Source organism: Chiloscyllium plagiosum, chromosome 5 (genome assembly GCF_004010195.1).
Source record: "Chiloscyllium plagiosum isolate BGI_BamShark_2017 chromosome 5, ASM401019v2, whole genome shotgun sequence".
Classification (NCBI taxonomy): domain Eukaryota; kingdom Metazoa; phylum Chordata; class Chondrichthyes; order Orectolobiformes; family Hemiscylliidae; genus Chiloscyllium; species Chiloscyllium plagiosum.
In genome coordinates, this window is record NC_057714.1 from 18,781,786 (window position 1) to 18,801,748 (window position 19,963).

At 40.2% G+C, this 19,963-nt stretch overlaps 1 protein-coding gene across 1 annotated transcript in view; it reads left to right on the plus strand.

Moving 5' to 3' along the window:
- The window catches only part of LOC122550233 (triple functional domain protein-like), a 561,659-nt gene that overhangs the window by 313,622 nt on the left and 228,074 nt on the right, over window positions 1-19,963 (plus strand). The window contains exons 17-19 of the mRNA XM_043690993.1: window positions 12,783-12,974; window positions 17,629-17,778; window positions 19,039-19,153. Coding sequence (XP_043546928.1) covers window positions 12,783-12,974; window positions 17,629-17,778; window positions 19,039-19,153 — 457 coding nt within the window. The remainder of the gene's footprint in view (window positions 1-12,782; window positions 12,975-17,628; window positions 17,779-19,038; window positions 19,154-19,963) is intronic.

A 19,963-nucleotide genomic window follows, 5' to 3' on the forward strand; every position in this document is an offset into this window, starting at 1 on the left:
TTGAGGGATCAGTGACCGTAGACCCTAAGATCCTTGTGTTCCTCCACACTGCCAAGAATCCTGCCTTTAACCCTGTAATCTGCATTCAAATTTGACCTTCCAAAGTGAATCACTTCACACTTTTCCAGGTTGAATTCCATTGGCCTCTTATCAGCCCAGCTCTGCATCCTCCTAATGTCCCTTTACAACCTACATCAGGTCTCCACACTGTCCACCGCTCCACCAACCTTTGTGTCATCGCCAAACTTAGTAACCCACTGACACAAAATAATTATTAAGGCCTCGGTTGTTTCAGCATTACCCAATATTAATTCCCTTTTTTATTCTGCTATGTCTACTTTAGTTACCCTTTTCTATTTTATATATTTATAAAAACTTTTCCTACCTGTTTCTATATTCTGTGCTAGTTTGCATTCATAATCTATCTTTCATTTCTTTATTGTTTGCCTCCTGGCTTTTTGTTGGTTTTTAAAGTTTTCCCAATTTTCCTGCTTCCCACGAATCTTGGCTACTTTGTAAGCCTCAACTTTTAATTGGATGCCTTCCTTTATTTCCTTGGTTATCCAAGGCTGGCTCTTCCTACCCTTGCTATCCTTGTTTTTGACCAGAATATACTTTCCTTAAGCGCTGAAAAGTCTCTTTTTACTGTTCCTCAACTGTTCCACCATATAACCTGTGTTCCCCGTCTAATTTAGCCAACTCCTCCTTCATCTCATTAGTGTCTCCCTTATTTAAGCATAACATCCTGGTTTTAGATGATATTATTTCACCCTCCATTAGTGTCCAAAATAGTGTCCAAAGTCACCATCATATTGTGATCACTCTTTCCAAGAAGATCCTTAACTTCAAGATCATTAATTTTACCTGTCTCATTACATAGGACCAGATCTAAGATTGCATGCTCCCTTGTAGGTTTGGTGACATGCTGTTCAAGAAGTTATTTTATGGACCAGGCCAGACCCCCTCAAAACAGTTCAAGAAAGTAACCCAGACCCTAACTTTGCTAGTTTGTCTTAAGCAGGTGCAACGCGGATATTCCAGGAAGGGTGCAGCTGGTCAAACCACTTAGCTTTAAACAAAACAGAATTTATTGGCAGAGGAACCTCGATTATCTGAAGGACACGGGCGGGGAGTATTTCGTTCGGATAATGGAATGCCGGATAACATAGTTAGCTGAGCATCAGGACCTTGCGATCTTGTTTGGATAATCCGAAATTCAGTTAATCGAATGCCAGGTAATGGAGGTTCCTCTGTACAAGATTACCGAATGAAACACAAACAAAAGTGAACACAGTACCGAATAACTTAACCTATCCGAAAACCCAATAGATTATACCAACTTAATAATGCTATTCCCAATACTTGCCGCAATCCCCATTAACACCCCTTGGCACAAAAGGTAAAATCAAACACAGGGTCCTACAGGAAAGAAGACAGACAGACAGAGAGAGAGGGAGGGTCAGCCTGGACCTACTTCTCTTGGGTCCAGCACCTTCACAACTGCCAGACTGCTTCAGAGAATTGCTAGACTAGAGATGAACTAAGCTGGGAGAACTGACCACTCCCAGTATGTTAGCTACAATCAAACTGACCCAAAAACTCATCCAAGCCAGACTTTTTGGAGTCACTGCTTTTACAACCTCACTGGAAAAATAAAGCCAAGGGCAACCTAATCTTGGTAAAAGAGAAGCATCATCACAGTTATCATGGATGAGTTCTATGAACACCTCTTCTAGACTTGATTAAGCTAATCAATGTACATGTTAGAGTCCCCCATGACTACTGCCATTCCATTCTTACATGTGTCAGATATTTCTTGATTGATCACCTGTGCCACTGTAGCATTAGTATTGTGTGGTGTTACAGTACGGTTAATTAAACCAAACACTCAGAACAGCTCACCTCGCTTCCTAATCTGTTAAAATGTGAGTGACAGAGAACTCCCAAATTCCACTCTTTAAAGAAAATAATATCAATTTTTTTAACTCTAAAAGTGAACATGAAACAGCTCCCTTTCTCTTAACTGCTTATTACCAGCCTCCAACGCTATAACAATATGCTGTTCCAATAAGACACTTACTAAAGTTTTATCAACTTAATTTGAAAACCACACAGCAGCTGACCTCTCCTGTGACTTCACTGTTCCAGCTGCTGAATTCCCTGGGTGGGCATCTTTCTTTTTACTGCAAGTATATATCATATGAAAAGGTACCTTTGATAGAGAGTGTTTCCTCATTTCTTGGGTCTCTCTCGATGGCAGTTGCTGTCTCTCCAATTTTCAAAATGTCTGCATTTTTATATCCTGAACAACAGATTGTCTCACTATTTTACCAACATCGAACCAATAAATTCAAACTTGATTGGCTTTTAGTATCCTGGGGCATAATTTAAACTGGTTAAATTTGAATTGTTGTCAAAACTCAGGTATCCATTACACAGCCAAATGTTACATATTTTTAATTTTCCAGTACACTCTGAGACTACCATCTGGCCATAAACACAGATGCTTGTAATCTCTCAGTTCAGAACATTATTCACTCTTTCAAACGTACAGTACATGCTTTCAACTTCATAACAGGTGGCCTATAGACCATCAGTGCCTTATTCCCCTTACTATTCCTGATCTGTACCCAAATGGATTCAACATTTCAGTCCTTAGATCCAATTTAGTCTCTCCCTATTTCCCCTAATCTCATCCTTAATTAAGAGTGCAACCTCACCTCCCTTTCTTTCCTGCCTATCCTTCCTATTTACATGATAGCCTTGGATATTTAATTCCCAGTCATCACCACCCTGCAACCACTTTTCTGTGATGGCAACTAAATCATACCCTTTGTACTGATTTGTGCAATAAGTTCATTGACTTCGTTTCGAATACTACAGGCATTCAGATAAATTGCCCTTATACTCATTGTCCCTTTAGAATCTAGCAAAGTCCCTGTATTTTGCATATGATTCTGTCGCCCAATTTTACTTTCTTCTTTTCTAACTTTTGCTCTGATGTCTGTATTGCTTCCTTCTGCTTGTACTCCCATCCTCTTACCACTTTAATCTACACTTCCGCACAGTCTCTCTGCTCTGCTCAAGTTAGTAGACGTGACTTGCCCTGCACAAAGCCATGCTGATGGATTAGGCTGTGCTTTTCCAAATGCACATAAATCCTATCCCTAAGAATTCTCTCCAATAGCTTCCCAACCACTGATGTGAGACTCACTCTTCTGTAAATTTCTGGGTTATCCCTATTTCCCTTCTTGAACAGAGGAACAGCATTAGTTTATTGCCAGTCCTGCAGGACCTCTCCAGTAGCTAGCGAGGATACAAAGATCTTGGTGAAGGCCCCAGCAATCTCCTGTCTTGCCTCTCTCAATAACCTGATGTAGATACCATTAGGCCCTGGGGACTTAACTACTTAATGCTCTTAAACTGACCCAATGCCACTTCTTTCTTGATCTCAAAATGCCCTAGCATGCTCCAAACAAATCTCACTATCCTCCATATCCTTCTCCTGGGTAAATACTGACACAAAGTACTGACTTAGGATCTCACCCACATCCTGTACCTTCCAGCAAAAGTACCCTCCTTTATCCTTGAGTGGTCCTACCTTCTCTCTAGTTATCCTCTTGTTTTTAATTTATTTATAGAATGCCTTGGGATTCTCTTTAACCCTACTTGCCAAGGTCAATTCATGGCCCTTTCTTGCAGTCTCCATTCCCTGCTCAAGTTCTTTCTTGCTTTCTTTATGTTCCTCACTGGCTGTTAGGTCTCATATTTTCCAATGAGAGTCCGAGTCTAGTGTAGAGTCAAGTACAATTTCATTTTGGTGCAACTTTCTTACAGCTTCAGATTTCTTTTCAGTAAGACACACAAAAACCTCAGACTGTTTACAGTTAAAACTGAGAACGCACATGCCTCCCCTTTGATACTATTGGTCAGCAGCGTCAGGTTATTCCTCTGTGATTGACTCTCTGGTACAGCACCTTAAAGAGATGGACAGGCTGATGGTCCAGCCCCGGTCATGATGTTTTCACAGACTTTAAGGATAAGGTCGGCGAATTGTATTGCCTGAATGTTTTCTTTTGGTGATTTTTTTTGCATATATGTGGATCTATAGCTACTGTGGAATCTATATCTATGATTATCTGAAGAATCTTAACTAAAATCTACTCTTAATATTGTAACAGGTTGATTAAATAATTAAGGGAAACAATTACTTAGAATAAAATGTTCTAATCTATGTAAGAAATTGCAGTTGTATATTCCATCCTAGCCAGTAACCTTGATTAAACAATCTTGCTATCGATCGACTTGCTGAGACTACATTAAGAAAATATTTTCCTAAGGTTCTCTACCTACTGTCAGCCATGTTCTGCTGCAGAGTTAGTCAGGGGCAGTTGCTGGCCACGTTGTGCCGCTCTGTCATGGTCTGCCTCGTACCGGCCCGTCCAATTTTAGCTTCCTAAACCTTACATATGCTTCTTTATTCCTTTTGACTAAATTCACAACCTCCCTCGTCATCCAAGGGTCTCTTTCCTTGCAATTCTTGTTATTCCTTCTTACTGGAACATGCCGACCCGAAACTCTTACCAAGTAAAAAAATTCCCATGTGTCAAATGTGGACTTGTAACAGCTCCTGCTGGAAAAGCGCAGCAGGTCAGGCAGCATCCAAGGAGCAGGGGAATCGACGTTTCGGGCATGAGCCCTTCTTCAGGAATCAGACAGATAGGACAGATTAATGTGTGCTAAAGAGGTAGTGCAGGGGGCAGGGTTTCAGGATCTTGGATCATTGGGACCTCTTTGGGGGGAGGGGTGACCTGTACGAGAGAGACGGGTTGCACTTAAACGGGAGGGGAGCTAGAATCCTCACAGGCAGGTTCGCTGGTGCTGCTGAGGAGGGTTTAAACTAGAGTGGCTGGGAACCAAGGCAGCAGGTCAGCAAGTGGAGGGATTGAGGGGAAGGTACATGTTAGGACCAGTAAAGCAGAAAGAAAGGACAAGGCAGAGACAGGTAAATGAACACAATAGGACTGGTGGGCTGCGGTGTGCTTGTTTCAGCGCAAGGAGTATTATACATAAGGCAGATGAACTTACAGCCTGGATCAGTATATAGGATTATACTGTTCTGGCCATTACGGAAACTTGGTTGAGAGAAGGTCAGGATTGGTTGTTCAATGTTTCAGGATTTTGTTGTTTTACATGAGATACAGAGGAAGGTAAAATAGGTGGAGGAGCTGCATTACAAATCAGGGAGAATATTACATCTGCACTCGGAGAGGACATACTGGAGGACTCATCCACTGTGACAATATGGGTAGAGCTCAAAAACAAAATGGGTGCAATCACTCTAATAGGATTATATTACAGGCACCAAGACATTAATGAATAAATAAATAGATTATGGAAAGATGCAATAAAAACAGGTGTCACAGTGGGTGACTTTAACATCCCCAATGGGTTTCTTGAAAAAGGACTGTATATGCTGGAGATCAGAGTTGAGTGTGTGGCACTGAAAAAGCACAGCAGGTCAACCCGCATCCGAGGAGCAGGAGAATCAATGTTTTGGTCATAAGACCTTCATCAGGAATTCCAAAATATGTGCATAGTCCAACTAGAGGGGTGGTGGCGTCATACTGGACCTTGTATTGGCAAATGAGCCAGGCCAGGTGACGGACCCTTCAGTGCGACAGCATTTTGGAAACAGAAATCACAGCTCCTCAACTATTAAAATAGCTATGAATAAGGATAAGTCAGGACTTTGCAGGAAGGTACTAAACTGAAGGAGAGCAAATTACATTAGTATTAGGCAGGAGCTAGGAAGTGTTAATTGGGAGGAGCTGTTACAAGGAGAAAGTGAGGACTGCAGATGCTGGAGACTGGAGCTGAAAATGTGTTGCTGGAAAAGCGCAGCAGGTCAGGCAGCATCTAAGGAGCAGGAGAACATGTAACATTCTCCCTGATTTGTAATGCAGCTCCTCCACCTATTTTACCTTCCTCTGTATCTCATGTAAAACAACAAAACCCTGAAACATTGAACAACCAATCCTGTCCCTCTCTCAACCAAGTTTCTGTAATGGCCATAACATCATAATCCTATATACTGATCCAGGCTGTAAGTTCATCTGCCTTATGTATAATACTCCTTGCGCTGAAACAAGCACACCGCAGCCCACCAGTCCTATTGTGTTCATTTACCTGTCTCTGCCTTGTCCTTTCTTTCTGCTTTACTGGTCCTAACATGTACCTTCCCCTCAATCCCTCCACTTGCTGACCTGCTGCCTTGGTTCCCAGCCACTCTAGTTTAAACCCTCCTCAGCAGCACCAGCGAACCTGCCTGTGAGGATTCTAGCTCCTCTCCCGTTTAGATGCAACCCGTCTCTCTCGTACAGGTCACCCCTCCCCCCAAAGAGGTCCCAATGATCCAAGATCCTGAAACCCTGCCCCTTGCACTACCTCTTTAGCACACATTAATCTGTCCTATCTTCCTATTCCTTGCTTCACTAGCACGTGGCACTGGTAGTAATCCTGCTTTTCAGCCTTTTTCCGAACACACTGTACTCACTCCGCAGGACCTCATCCTGCTTTCTGCCTATGTCATTGGTAATAATGTGCGCAATTACCTCTAGCTGCTTACCCTCCCCCTCCCCAAAAAACATTTTGTGCAACCACTGATACTTCCTTGATCCTGGCACCAGGGAGGTAACATACCATCCTGAAGTCTCAAGTAGTCTCCGATCTACCTGACTGAACCCCTTCCCTGTAACTAGTGTCTATCTCACACTCTTCCCCGTGTATGCTCTTCAGTAGATCCTACTGCCGCTCCAACTGAACGATAGGGTCTATGAGGAATTGCAGCCGGTCACTCGTCCTGCAGATATCGTCATCAGGGACAAATAGACTGCTTCCTGATCTCTGAGAGAAAGTGAGGGCTGCAGATGCTCCTGATCTCCCACATCTGGGAGGAGGAGCACACCACTGCTCTAACTGCCAACACTGCCCCTTTACACTGAGAAAGAAGAAAGAATCTTTCTCTTTACTTTTACCTCGCTTGCCTCACTCACTAACACCCATTATTCACCAAAGCCTGCACTTATACCAGTTAGCAGCACAAATTGGTTACTTAACTTACAACCAATCTTTACAAACAGGTTAAATACCCTCTATGCTGCAACAAACTTCCTAAGTGTCTTTCAATCTCTTCTCTATTTTTGGTTCGAGGAGGAGGGGCGACTGGAAACAGTACAGTAATGTAGTGTTTGGGGCTTACCATTTTTTGACACTAGGTTCATCCTCACTAGGTGCTGTCCTCTATTGAATTTTATCATTCACTGAAATTAGCGTCCAATTTACTAGATCTCAAATTTGAATTTTTGTTCTTGTTACAAATGATGTTCCCTCTTTGTATCTCTGTAACTTCCCAAACCCTCAAATTCTCTTGTCCAGCTTCTTAGAGACCTTTATTCCCTACACCTCACTTTTAGTGACTATGCTTTCAGAGACCTACGTCCCAGTGTTTAAATTTCACCCAAACCTCTTTATCTTGATTGTCTTCTTTGGAGTTTCTCCACACTGACCCTCTCTTTGATCTTTCATCTTTCATTCTGTCTTTCATCTTTCAATTTCTTGATCTTGAGAACATAAGGACCAGGAGTAGGCCATCTGGCCCTTCGAGTCTGCTCCATCATTCAATAAGATCATGGCTGATCTTTTCGTGGCCTCAGCTCCACTTACCCACCCTCTCACCATAACCCTTAATTCCTTTACTGTTCAAAAAACATTCAATGAGGAAAGCTTCAAGTAATTCACTGGGCAGGGAATTCCACAGATTCACGACCCTCTGGATGAAGAAGTTGTTCCTCAATTCAGTCCTAAATCTGCTCCCCCTAATTTTGAGGCTGTGCCCTCTTGGTGCATGATTTTCCCCAATATCTCTTTGAAACTTTAAGGACCTGAGATATTCTATAAATGTGTGATGTTGTTAGTGAGTTGCAGAGAAGAAAATTAGGTGTAAAAATACATTTGGCATTGCAGGAATTGTTCAATTTACATAGTAATTTGTCTGAGTCCCATTATGCAGCTGTTGTGCAGTGGATTATCTATTATAAGTAAATGCATTTAACAAATCTGTTGAGAGCTTGTATACAGATAAACAAAATAGTGGGCCTTGGCATTTTAATAAGTGACTAACTTGGCTTTGTGTTAACTTTTTATTGGATTTATTTAATTAACAGAAAAGTTTCCAAGTAAAGATAAATTGTACTGTCTTTTACTTTGTTATTTAATTTGTATTTTGCTCTTGTCCGTTATGGTCTCCTGCGTAAAATGCAATTCTGCAGCTGGACAGAGAAGCTGAAAAATTTTACTGGCCATTTTAAACTGCTGACCTGAGAATGCATGATTTTAATTGGAGCTGTTCAGGTTCTTGTTTTCCCTCCTAACTGTGAAATTGTACATGATTATGGGATTAGTAATGTTTAGACCACCATGTGAGACAAAGCATTGCACTCAAACCTGTGCCGTGAAATGAGTGCTGCATTAGGAAATTATCAAATAATTTAGATATGCTTTCACTTTTGTAACTAACTTAAAAGAGGTTAATACCAGGTCGAAATGTTGCAGGTTTTGACCAGGTCAATGGAGATCTGCCGATCCCTATTTATTCCTCCGTGGAATGCATTCGTTCATATTTCTGAAGATCTTTATCATCATATCATTTCACTCCTGATGCTATGCACTTAAAGCTAAAGAAATCTATTGACTGTGTAACCTGAATAATTGCACACTTAACTTGGAATATATAGCAGGCAATTCAGCAAAACTGGCCTGTATTGGTGATTATGGTGACATAATCATTTGCTGACTGTACTTCAGGCCATTCTTTCAATGTATCCTTACTTCTCTTTCTCCTTTACGTTTATCCAGATTCCCTGAAAATTCTTCTATGTTGTTCGAACCAATGACTGCAGTTTCAAATTCCATATTCTAATAATACTAGGTCAGAATGATCAAAAAGAGGATATGTGTTGAATTCTGTTTTAACTCAGGTATACATATGTCGCTAACAAAAGAGAAGTACAAATATTTTGCACAACGAAGTTATTTGAGTGCATGTAGTTGCTAGATTGTAGATTCTTAGAAGGAAATCACCAATGGCGAACCCATTGGTGGGATGCTTGAGATGCCAGAATTGGATGAGTGCAGATATCTTGGAGGCTGCTGGCTGGGAAATTAGAGATACAGAGCAGTGCGGTTAATGATGGATTTAAAAGTATCAATGAGAATTTTACAATCAATATCTTTCTTGACTGGAAGCTATCCTTATGAACATCACTGAGAGAGTGATTAGCAAAGCATGAGATTTTTTATTTTGTAAGTAGAGGTATTGACTTCCAAAATAGGAAAGGTATTCTGAGCCTTTATAAGCTATGGTTAGGCTACAGCTAGAGAATTGCATCTGGTACTGGTCAGCAAGCTTTAGGACAGATATGATCTGCTGAACCCTATTTATTTCTCAGTGGAATGCAAAGATGAGACTTAGCAGAATTTAAAAAACAACTATGGTGTAAAGACTAGGGACTATGATTATGGTGCAAAGACTATGATTTTAAGCAAGAAAAGAAATGCAGGAGGACATAAGGAAGAGCTTTTCTATACATTGAGTACTAATGACCTGTAATTCATTTCCCATGGTGATGAGAGTGGAGATCATCCTTGAATGGGCACATGTGGGAAATAAGCCTGCAGGGCTGTGGGATAGAAAAGGGACAGATTGATTTCACATCACCTCTCAATAGAGCATTCCAGTGGGCCATGTGGCCTCTATCTGTGTCATAATGGTGCTATGACAATGTAAATCAGCAAATACTGTAGTGAATGAGGAAGAGGACTTAATGCCATTAAGATTAGGTCAGCAGAGATTTGGATGACCTCAAATTTACGGATGATAGACCGTGAGACAACAGCCATAAGTGCATTGAAATAGTCACATATAGATGTAACAACAACATGAAATGGGGTTTCAAAAGCAGATTAATTGAAAAAAGGCAAGGTTAGGTGATGATGCAGACATGACAATAGTCTTAGTGATGTGAGTATATAGGCAGAAGCTCATTCTAGGGTCAAAAAGACACAAGAGTGTGAATAGACAGTTGCCAGGAGAGGGTTGGAAGCAGAGATCTAAAACAATGGCTTCAAACTTCCCAAGTATATTTGAAGGAAACTGCCACTCATTAGGTCCTGAATGTCAGATAAGCAGTTTGATTGTTTAGCAATAGTAGTCAAGGGAGGTGATGATAAGACAGGACTAATAGTGTGAAAGCTAAAACTGCTTTGAGTGTGGATGCCAAGTCCAGCATGTAGGTAAGAAATAGGAAGGAACCAAAGCTAGATTCTTGGAGGAGACCAGAGGTAATGCTTTACAAACAATCAGAAAAGTCATTTCAGTCTGACTATGATTAAATTGAAAACAAAATGAAACCAATATGATAGGTTAAATGAAGACTTGTCTTATGCAGAAAGGTTGAAAGGCTTGGTTTCTATCCACGATAGTTTAGAAGTGTAAGAGCTGACTTCGTTAAAACACATAAGATCTGAAGGCTTTTCACTTGATAGATATGGAAAGCATGTTTCCTCCTTTTGGAGAATCAAGAAAAAAGGATTCACATTTAAAAATAAGATGTATCCCATTTAAAACAGGTGAAGCTTTCTTTTCCTCACAGAAGGTCATGAACCTTTGGAACATGCTTTCTGGAAAAATGTTGGAAAGAACGTCTTTAAGGCAAAGGTGGATAAACTAGGAAGTGAAAAGTCACATAAATTAAAGGTGGGAATGTAGATTTGAGGTTACAATCATATCAGCCATGATCTTATTAAAAGTTGAGGTGAATGGGAGATCAAAACTTAGGAAGTGGGATTTTGAAATTGCAGTTTTAAATGTATTGAAGGCTAGGTTTTCTTCTGGAGAAATGTAGAAGAATGTGAATGGAAGGCGAATGTAGGGAGAGGGTGATTTAAAAAAAAAGAGTTGAGAGTTGATCATCTTTGTTATTGATGTGATGGGAGTAGCAAGACACTGAGCGGAGCTGTTCATGAACATGTGTTGGGGGGGGGGGTTTATATAGAGATAGGCATTCGGAGATGTGATGGCAGCAAACTCAAACTTAAGTTGAATTGGATGTCGAAAGCAGAGAGTGTAAAGTCATTTGATAGAGCCTGAGGGAGGAAAATAGTCATGAGAACATTTTTATCATTTTTATGGGAGACTGGAGAGAATGAGGGTATTGAATGAGAAGTGAAGCAAGGTGCATTGCTTGGTGGAGGAGGAATAGACCTGAGTAGGATTTAGGCATAGGTGTGACCTTGTGGCCACACCACCACAATGATAGTCTTGATGGGCAAATCAAGGTAGATATAATTTGATGGGTTAGGTTTGTTAAGACAAAGATATTATCAATCTTCAGCTAGTTTTTCATTAAGACCATGATGTCAGTACAATCACCATTAAGACATTGTTCACAATCACATTCTAGGAATTAAAAGGTGGTGAAAGCAGAATAGTTCAGTGAATAGTTAGATTGGAAGAGGTTGACATGATTAGCTTCCAGCAGGCATGTTGAGTTTGAAGGTGAGACAGTAGGTCACTTGGGGCTGCTGCTAATAATAGGCCAATACCCAGTGTAGGGAGTGAAGTCCAGAAGCAAGTAACCAGTAAGGCACATTTAAGGAGCAAATGTTGCTTGTAGTATTTATATTGTCCAGTTCCACAATGAAATCGATGTTGTGAGGAAGTTGACCGTTCCTGCCAGCAGAGTAGGAAATGGATATTTCCCTGTGAAAAACCAAAGTTCTGGATTAATAACTTTAGATTATCAGGTTTGTGCATGATTGTTTTATGGCTGTGCCAACCAATTGGAATGGAGCCAGTTCACATTGAAGGTTGAAGTCATGGGCACACACCTACAATGACAGCTGCACAATGATCTCGACCTGAATGAATAGGGACTAAGGCATTTTTAATGTGTATCCAACTGGCCTGCTTTACTGTCTTTTACCAGATAGGTTTTTAATGTTTAAACATGAAAAGTGTAGAAGTGGAAAGTGAAGCTAAGGAGACACCACTGCTATGGTTTGGAGCAACATGGTGGCACAGGAAGACCATGTGATAGGAAAATCCAAGAACCCACTTTACTTTATGAATATTAAAATACTACCCACACATTGAGGCTACCAGTGCTACCTGGATAACGCCAGCATTTTTAAAGTATGGATTAGGAAATTGACAAAATTGGACAAAAGGAAGTTCATCACCCAAATGACCCTGAAGAGGTTAATGGATGCTCTCCTGCTTATCCATCTGTTTTCATAGCTGAAGCTACAAAAGCCATAGAAATGCTCCAGGATTTCACATAGCAGCACAAAATATGGAAAACATATTTGACTGCGTTGACAATATGGCAGATGCATCTGAGTGTAGCACACTAACCAGAAATAGATTACTGAGTTTTTTCAGAGCTAACTCATAACATTTTCCAATGTCTTTTACTGCAGGAGGTTAGGCTGTTGTTAAGATATGAACAAATTAAAAATGAAGACATTTCTCAAATATTTACAATGTCACTGCATTGTCATTTTTTTATCTGACATAAAATGCATTTGTAGGCAAATTATGTAGCTTAGCTATCTCAAAGCTCTGCATAACATGAATTTGTGGTCAGTCCGCCTGAATTTGATTAACATTTTTTATACTGATACATAAATGTTAAATTATTTGCATCTTTTCTCTGTAATAGAAAACTCATCAAAGTGCACTTCAAGTGCAGCAGAAAGCAGAAGGCATGCTACAGGCTAATCACTATGATATGGAAATGATTCGGGAATGTGCAGAGAAGGTGGCTTCCAATTGGCAACAGCTCATGCTAAAGATGGAAGATCGGTTAAAACTCGTCAATGCCTCAGTTGCATTTTATAAAACATCGGAGCAGGTAAATCTAAAAGCCAAGAACTGTTCTGTTTTAATTCAAATATATGGCTACATTGCACAGATAATAACAAAAGCAAGTCCTTTGTTAATTATGTTTTTCAAAAGCTAACAGCTTCAGTTGGTGAGAATATAAAAAGAAAGGCTGAATGATGCTGCCATGCAATAGTGTAATTATGTGACTCATAAAAATGTTTCATATAGCTATTGCCACCAATCTACTTTGTAAAATTGGAATAAGAGATATTATCTTAAAGCTTGGATTTATTTATCCTGAAGTTCAAATATGACCAATTAAAACATGAATTGTGATTCAGTGTACTCCATTATTGTGGTATGTTGCTTTGTAAAGTGATGACAGAGTAGATGAAGTTGTTGGAGAGTTTGGTATTGTTGCTTATAAACACCTAAAGCTTTGCATTTATTTCATGGAGAAGAATCAATATTTTTTAAAAGTTCAGAATTTAAGTAGCAGGGATGTTTGCTACAAGACCCATGGGCTTGCAGGTCTTTTTCCCATTCTCAGAACTTTCGCCTGCTCTCACACCTCTCACCTCTCCACATGGCTGCAAACTTCAAACTTTTTCTGATTTGGAGATGCTGGTGTTGGACTGGGGTGTACAAAGTTAAAAATCACACAACACCAGGTTATAGTCCAACAGGTTTAATTGGAAGCACACTAGCTTTCGGAACGCCGCTCCTTCATCAGGTGGTTGTGGAGGACACAGTTGTAAGACACAGAATTTATAGCAAAAGCTTACAGTGTGACATAACTGAAATCTTACATTGAAAAATACCTTGATTGTCTGTTGAATCTCTCATCTTTTTTTTAAAAAGCATTCTCAGGTTAACTGTAACAATTGGTGTTAGCTAGACAATATGTTGAAGGTGTTAGCCCCTGTGTTCTCTGTCTGTGCCATAATGTTTAGACTGATTCTAATCTAAAAAGTGAGATAACAGAGTCTTACATGAAGTCATGCAGTTTTTGAGCAAAGTACAATGTAACTCTGCAAGTACAAATTCACCCCACAAACGTGCATGTATATGTGCGTGTGTGTGAATGAGTGAGAAAAATGCTGGATGCTGATCAACCTGAAATAAAATCACAAAATACTGCTAAAATTTCAGAAAAATGCTTTTCTACTTCCCAGGTCAGTCAGCATCTGTGGTTGGGGAGAGAAACATACAAATATGAGTCAGGATTGGGAGTGAGCTATTTGGCCCTTCAAGCCTGTTCCACCATTTATTAAGATTATGGTTTACTTAGTTGTACCTTAAATCCACCTCTACCTTAAAAATGTTCAGACCCTGCTTGTACTCCTTTTTTTAGGAAGAGAGTTCCAGAAAACTGAACCATCTGAGAAAAAGCATTTATCCTCATCTCTTGTTTCAAATGGGCAACATCTTAAACAGTGACCACTGGTCTTAGGTTCTCCTACAAGAGGAAGTGTCAAGCCCATATCCGCAGTGTGAAGCCTCCTCAGGATTTTATATGTTTCGATGATGTTGCATTTTCTTTTTCTAAACCCTAGTAGATACAAGCCCAGTATATCCAACCTTTCTACATCAGAGAGCTTATCCTTTCCAGTGATTAGTCTAGCAAACCTTACAGCCTTACTGCAACCTGACTTAAGGCAGAGTGAAGCCACTGCAGTATATCAAAAAATGTTCCTGTGGAAATGCTACCATATTTGAGATACACCCTCCACACCAATCTTCAGGTTCTTGACATGTACAAGTCCATATGCATGGTCCTGCCAAAGCTTCAGAAATTAGTCTAGTGGTCATTGCTTCCAGTGTATTAACACATTTCCTTAAATAAGGAGAACAGTTAGTGAGTTTTGAGAAGGTTTGTAACTCAGGTTGAAGTTCTGGATGTAGGTTTGCTCGCTGAGCTAGAAAGTTCGTTCTCAGACATTTTATCACCATACTCGGTAACGTCATCAATGATCCTCCGGATGAAGCACTGGTGGAATGGCCCACTTTCTATTTATGTATTTCGGTTTCCTTGGGTTGATGATGTCAATTCCTGTGGTGACACCATTTCCCACGGTGATGTCATTTCCTGTTTTTTTTCAGGGGATGGTAAATGGGATCCAAGTCAATGTGTTTATTGATAAAGTTATGGTTGGAATGCCATGTTTCTAGCAATTCTTGTGTATGTCTCCATTTGGCTTGTCTTCAGATGGATGTGTTGTCCCAGTCGAAGTGGTGTCCTTCCTCATCTGTATGTAAGGCTACTAGTGAGAGTGGGTCATGTCTTTTTGTGACGAGTTGATGTTCATGTATCCTGGTGTATCCTGGTGGATAGTTTTCTGCCTGTCACTCTTGATTTCCCTTTTTGGTGTTCTTGAGGTGCCTTCAGTGGATGTTGATCTCCCCTCAATTGTCCAGATTGCTCTGTCCCTTCAGTCACTCTTATTAGGGCCACTGCAACCCAACCTCTGTTCTATAGTCAGCCATCCCTGCCTTTCCCAAATGGCTGCCGCCTTTCCCAAATGGCTGCCACCTTTCCATCCATGGGCAGTCATGCTCCAATCTCCCTTGACTGTTGTCATCATTCTTTCCTGGGAGCTATGCCCTGACCTCCCCTGACAACTATCGCTGTTTCCTTTCCACAAGCAGCTCAATGTAACATTTCAGCTTTCTCTCCCTTGGTCCAGTAAAGTTCTGAAAATGGCAAAAGGAACTTCTGTTCACCTGAAATCTTCCAGGAAGAGTACTTTTCCTACCAGACATTAATCTGAAAGCATGTATTTCTTTGTGGCTGCTAACATAATCACAGATGAAATTTAATCTGGCAAGCATGTGTTTTAATGAGTATGCATAAATGCTAATTTATTTTTTAAAAAAGTACTCACCACTTGCCAAACTTGGAAGCATGATAAGATTTTGCCTAATGTTTCAGGTCAGTGAGAATCAGACGGAAACATTCCAAGCCTAAAGTTGATCCAAATTTAAGAGTTCTTATTTTTCTATTTGCTGGCATAGAATTTTCTCCTAAGAATTATTGATTTTTTTTCTGTCATCTTTTTCATCAACAATGTTTACCTCTAAGCTCTGCCCTCTTTTCCTGAAATGTTTATTTCTTATTGTATTATAGCTCTTTAAGTGTCGAATGAAACACTGGGCTTTTATTGGTAGAGGAATTGAGTTCCGGAGTATTGAGGTCATGTTGCAGTTGTATAAGACTCTGGTGCGGCCGCATCTGGAGTATTGTGTGCAGTTAATTAAGGGGGGGTAGGTATAGGACAGATGTTAGGGGTAGGTTCTTTACTCAGCGAGTCGTGAGTTCATGGAATGCCCTGCCAGTAGCAGTGGTGGACTCTCCCTCATTATGGGCATTTAAGCGGGTATTGGATAGGCATATGGAGGAGTGTGGGCTAGTGTAGGTTAGGTGGGCTTGGATCGGCGCAACATCGAGGGCCGAAGGGCCTGTACTGCGCTGTATTCTTCTATGTTCTATGTTCTAATCTCCTTAATATAGTAAATAGGAAACCAGATATAGCAGAACAATCATCGAGTTTAGGAGCATAATGCATTTCTGGTTTCTTTTCTTACTGATATTGTGGTGACGAAATAAACTGATTTGGTATGCTGATTTGTTAGCCTTGGGCTGACAGTATGGAGCATAAGCCCTTCTTCAGGAAGAAGGGCTTATGCCCGAAACGTCGATTCTCCTGTTCCCTGGATGCTGCCTGACCTGCTGCGCTTTTCCAGCAACACATTTTCAGCTCTGATCTCCAGCATCTGCAGACCTCACTTTCTCCTGACAGTATGGAGGTGAGATACAATTCTGTACCCGTTTGGGCTTGGGAAACTTGAATAAGAACTTGACAGGATTGCGTCTTCTGATTCAATGCTGAGAATGTCCTGATCATTTAACATCACAGGATTGTTATAATAGATGACCTGACATGAACTATTAAGTCTTACTTTGCGCTCCTGATGCTTTTCATTAAATATTAACTTTGGGGCAAGAATTTCACCTGTGATCAATGTATGAAATTATGTATTCGTTTTTGTTTAATGTGAAGGCAAAATAATAGCTTCAATACTCAAATGTATTCTTAATATATATTTTTAGTAAGATGCACTAGCAAGTTAGATACATAATTTGCCATAAAATGCCTTGCATTTTTCACAGGTCAGTAATCCAGGCGCAGTAATTTCATATTGTTGCCATGCAAGATTTTAATTGAATTAATAGACTGGGCCTTTTCTCCCTGAAGAGTTAAGAGGCTGAGGTGTAACCTTGATAGAGGTTTATAAATTCATGAGGGGCGTGGATAGGGTGAATAGCCAAGGTCTTATTCCCAGGTTATGGGAGTCCAAAGCTAGACAGCATAGGTTTAAGGTGAGAGGAACAAAGGTTTAAAAAGGACCTGAGAGGCAACTTTTACACACACAGGGTGGTACTTGTATGGAACGAGGTGCCAGAGGAAGTGGTGGAAGCAGGTACAAATACAGCATTTAAAAGGCATCTGGATGGATACATGAATGGGAAAGGTTCAGATGGATATAGATCAAATGCTGGCAACTAGGACTAGGTCGGTTTTGGATGTTTGGTCGGCATGGGCAAATTGAACCTAAGAATCTCTTTCTGTACTGTTCAACTCTATGACTATAATGACTGTTAATTTGGATTCTGTGTGTAGGTCTGCAGTGTTCTGGAGAGTCTGGAACAGGAGTACAAACGAGAAGAGGATTGGTGTGGAGGTCTTGATAAGCTTGGTCCAAACTCAGAATGTGATCATGTAACACCCATGATCAGTAAACATCTTGAACAAAAGGAAGCCTTTCTCAAAGTAAGTGAAAATAGCATCTATTTGCTCATTATTAATCATTTCATTCTGGCATTCACCAAATGAAGATGTCTGATTCTGCCAGCAGCTCTAAATTCAGAAATAAGCACGGCAAAGATAACAGATACATTATTTAATACAAGGGAGTTTCACTCTCAAATGGGCATTTCAAAATTCTAGAAATGAGCGATTAGGAAGGGAAGAAATTGTTATAATTTTAGATTGACTTGCGCCAAGAAGTTCCAGGATGGGTCTGAGTTGATAGAGTAATTTAAAAATTGCTTTTTGTGCTAAATTCCCCTTGTTGCGCATAACACATAAATTAAATGATTTCATGGAGCTAATACGACTAAATGGAATTGAGCCATTTTGCGTTGCAATTTTTAAAAAAATTACATCACTATGACTACTGGTTCATCAAACATAATTCTATATCAAGAGATTAGAGAAACCACATGCTTACCTTAAGTGATGAAAAGAACATTAGAGGCATTGTTCAGAAACTATAGAAAAATGCTGCTGCGACCCTAATCATAACTAAAATCTAAAATTACAGAAGGTTGACATGAACATTTACATCAGATTCCTCCAGTACAGGTTGGCAAGCTCGAATACAACTAATTAAGGCCTCACTGTTTACAACAGCTCCCAATAACATTGCTATTGCACATGTAGCTGAGCACTCCTTTCTGAATTTAGATGCAGATAAGCAAAGAATACCAACAACTGGTAAAATGAAATATTTAGCCATAAGGACCGTAAGAATCTCCCTCTATTAGCGAAACAATTGGATATACAGTATGCAGATTGAGGGACACCAGTTCACATCAAGGGTGGGGAAAGGTGAGGAGGCAGGCTTTCATAAAAGACGACAGTGAGCTGCGTCACAAAAATTGACTTTTGCTATTAGCATATTGGAAGTAGTACATATTACAGTTTATGTTGTATTGGTCAAAATTCCTGCTCAATGCCCATGTCTGCTGCTTTGTACCATTTTTATTTATTGACAGTTGAATACAAATCGATATGTCAGAAGCTTTAATAAGTAACTCCATGTGCCTTGAGGCTGCTCCTCTTCTATGGTATTTTTTTTGTACAGTTTGCAATATTTAACCATTAGTAATCAAATATCATGTGAGCATGAATCAGTATAAGTATTTAGATATTTTCATACATGGACAAGAGTGAAATTCTGCTTGTGCGAAAAATTTGAGCTAAATTTAATGTATTTTTTACTGAATTTGAGTTAACCTTTTCTTAAAGGCCTGTACTTTAGCAAGGAGGAATGCTGATGTTTTCCTGAAGTATCTCCATAGAAACAGTGTCAACATGCCAGGAATGATGAGTCACGTCAAAGCACCCGAGCAGCAAGTGAAAAGTAAGATCTTGCAGATCAAAACTAGACTTTTATCATAGAACCACAGATGCTTACATCCTAAAAGGTGGCCATTTGATCTATTGTTCCTCTACTAGGAGGTAGAGCTATTTTGCTCAGTCCCTTACCGTCTTTACCTGTTGATGACCGCGTGATTTTCTCATCCATAAGTAACTGTCTCTCAACTCCCTTTTAAAATTATTTGTAGCATTAGCTTCCACCAACTGTTTAGGAAAAATATTCCAGATTCTGCCAACAATAAGTTCCCAATTCTCTCCCTGGATTTTTAAAATCTATGACATCTGTTACTAGTACACTTACACCGTGGGGCGGCATGGTGGTTCAGGGGTTATCACTGCTACCTCACAGCATCAGGGGCCTGGCTTCAATTCCAGCCTTGAGCTACTGTCTGTTTAGAGTTTGCACATTCTCCCCATGTCTGTGTGGGGTTCCTCCCGCAATCCAGAAATGGGGATTGGCCGTGCAAAATTGTCCATAGTGTCCAGGGAAGTGTAGGTTAGATGAATTCCCCATGGTAATTGCAGGGTTACAGGGATAAGTTAGAGTAGACAGCTGGGTGCATTTGGGTAGGATGCTCTTTGGACAGTTGGTTTGGACTCGACGGGCCAAATGGCTGGCTCCCACACTGTAGGGATTCTAGGATTGTATGAATCATCCTTGTCCACTCAATTGGCCACATGCTTAAAAATTCCAGGAGATTTGTCAAGCATGATTCTAGGTAATCCAAAATTGAGGACAGGAAAAAAATTGTGACTATAAGAGCTACTCCCTTTTGGAGGTTTTGAAGTGTTG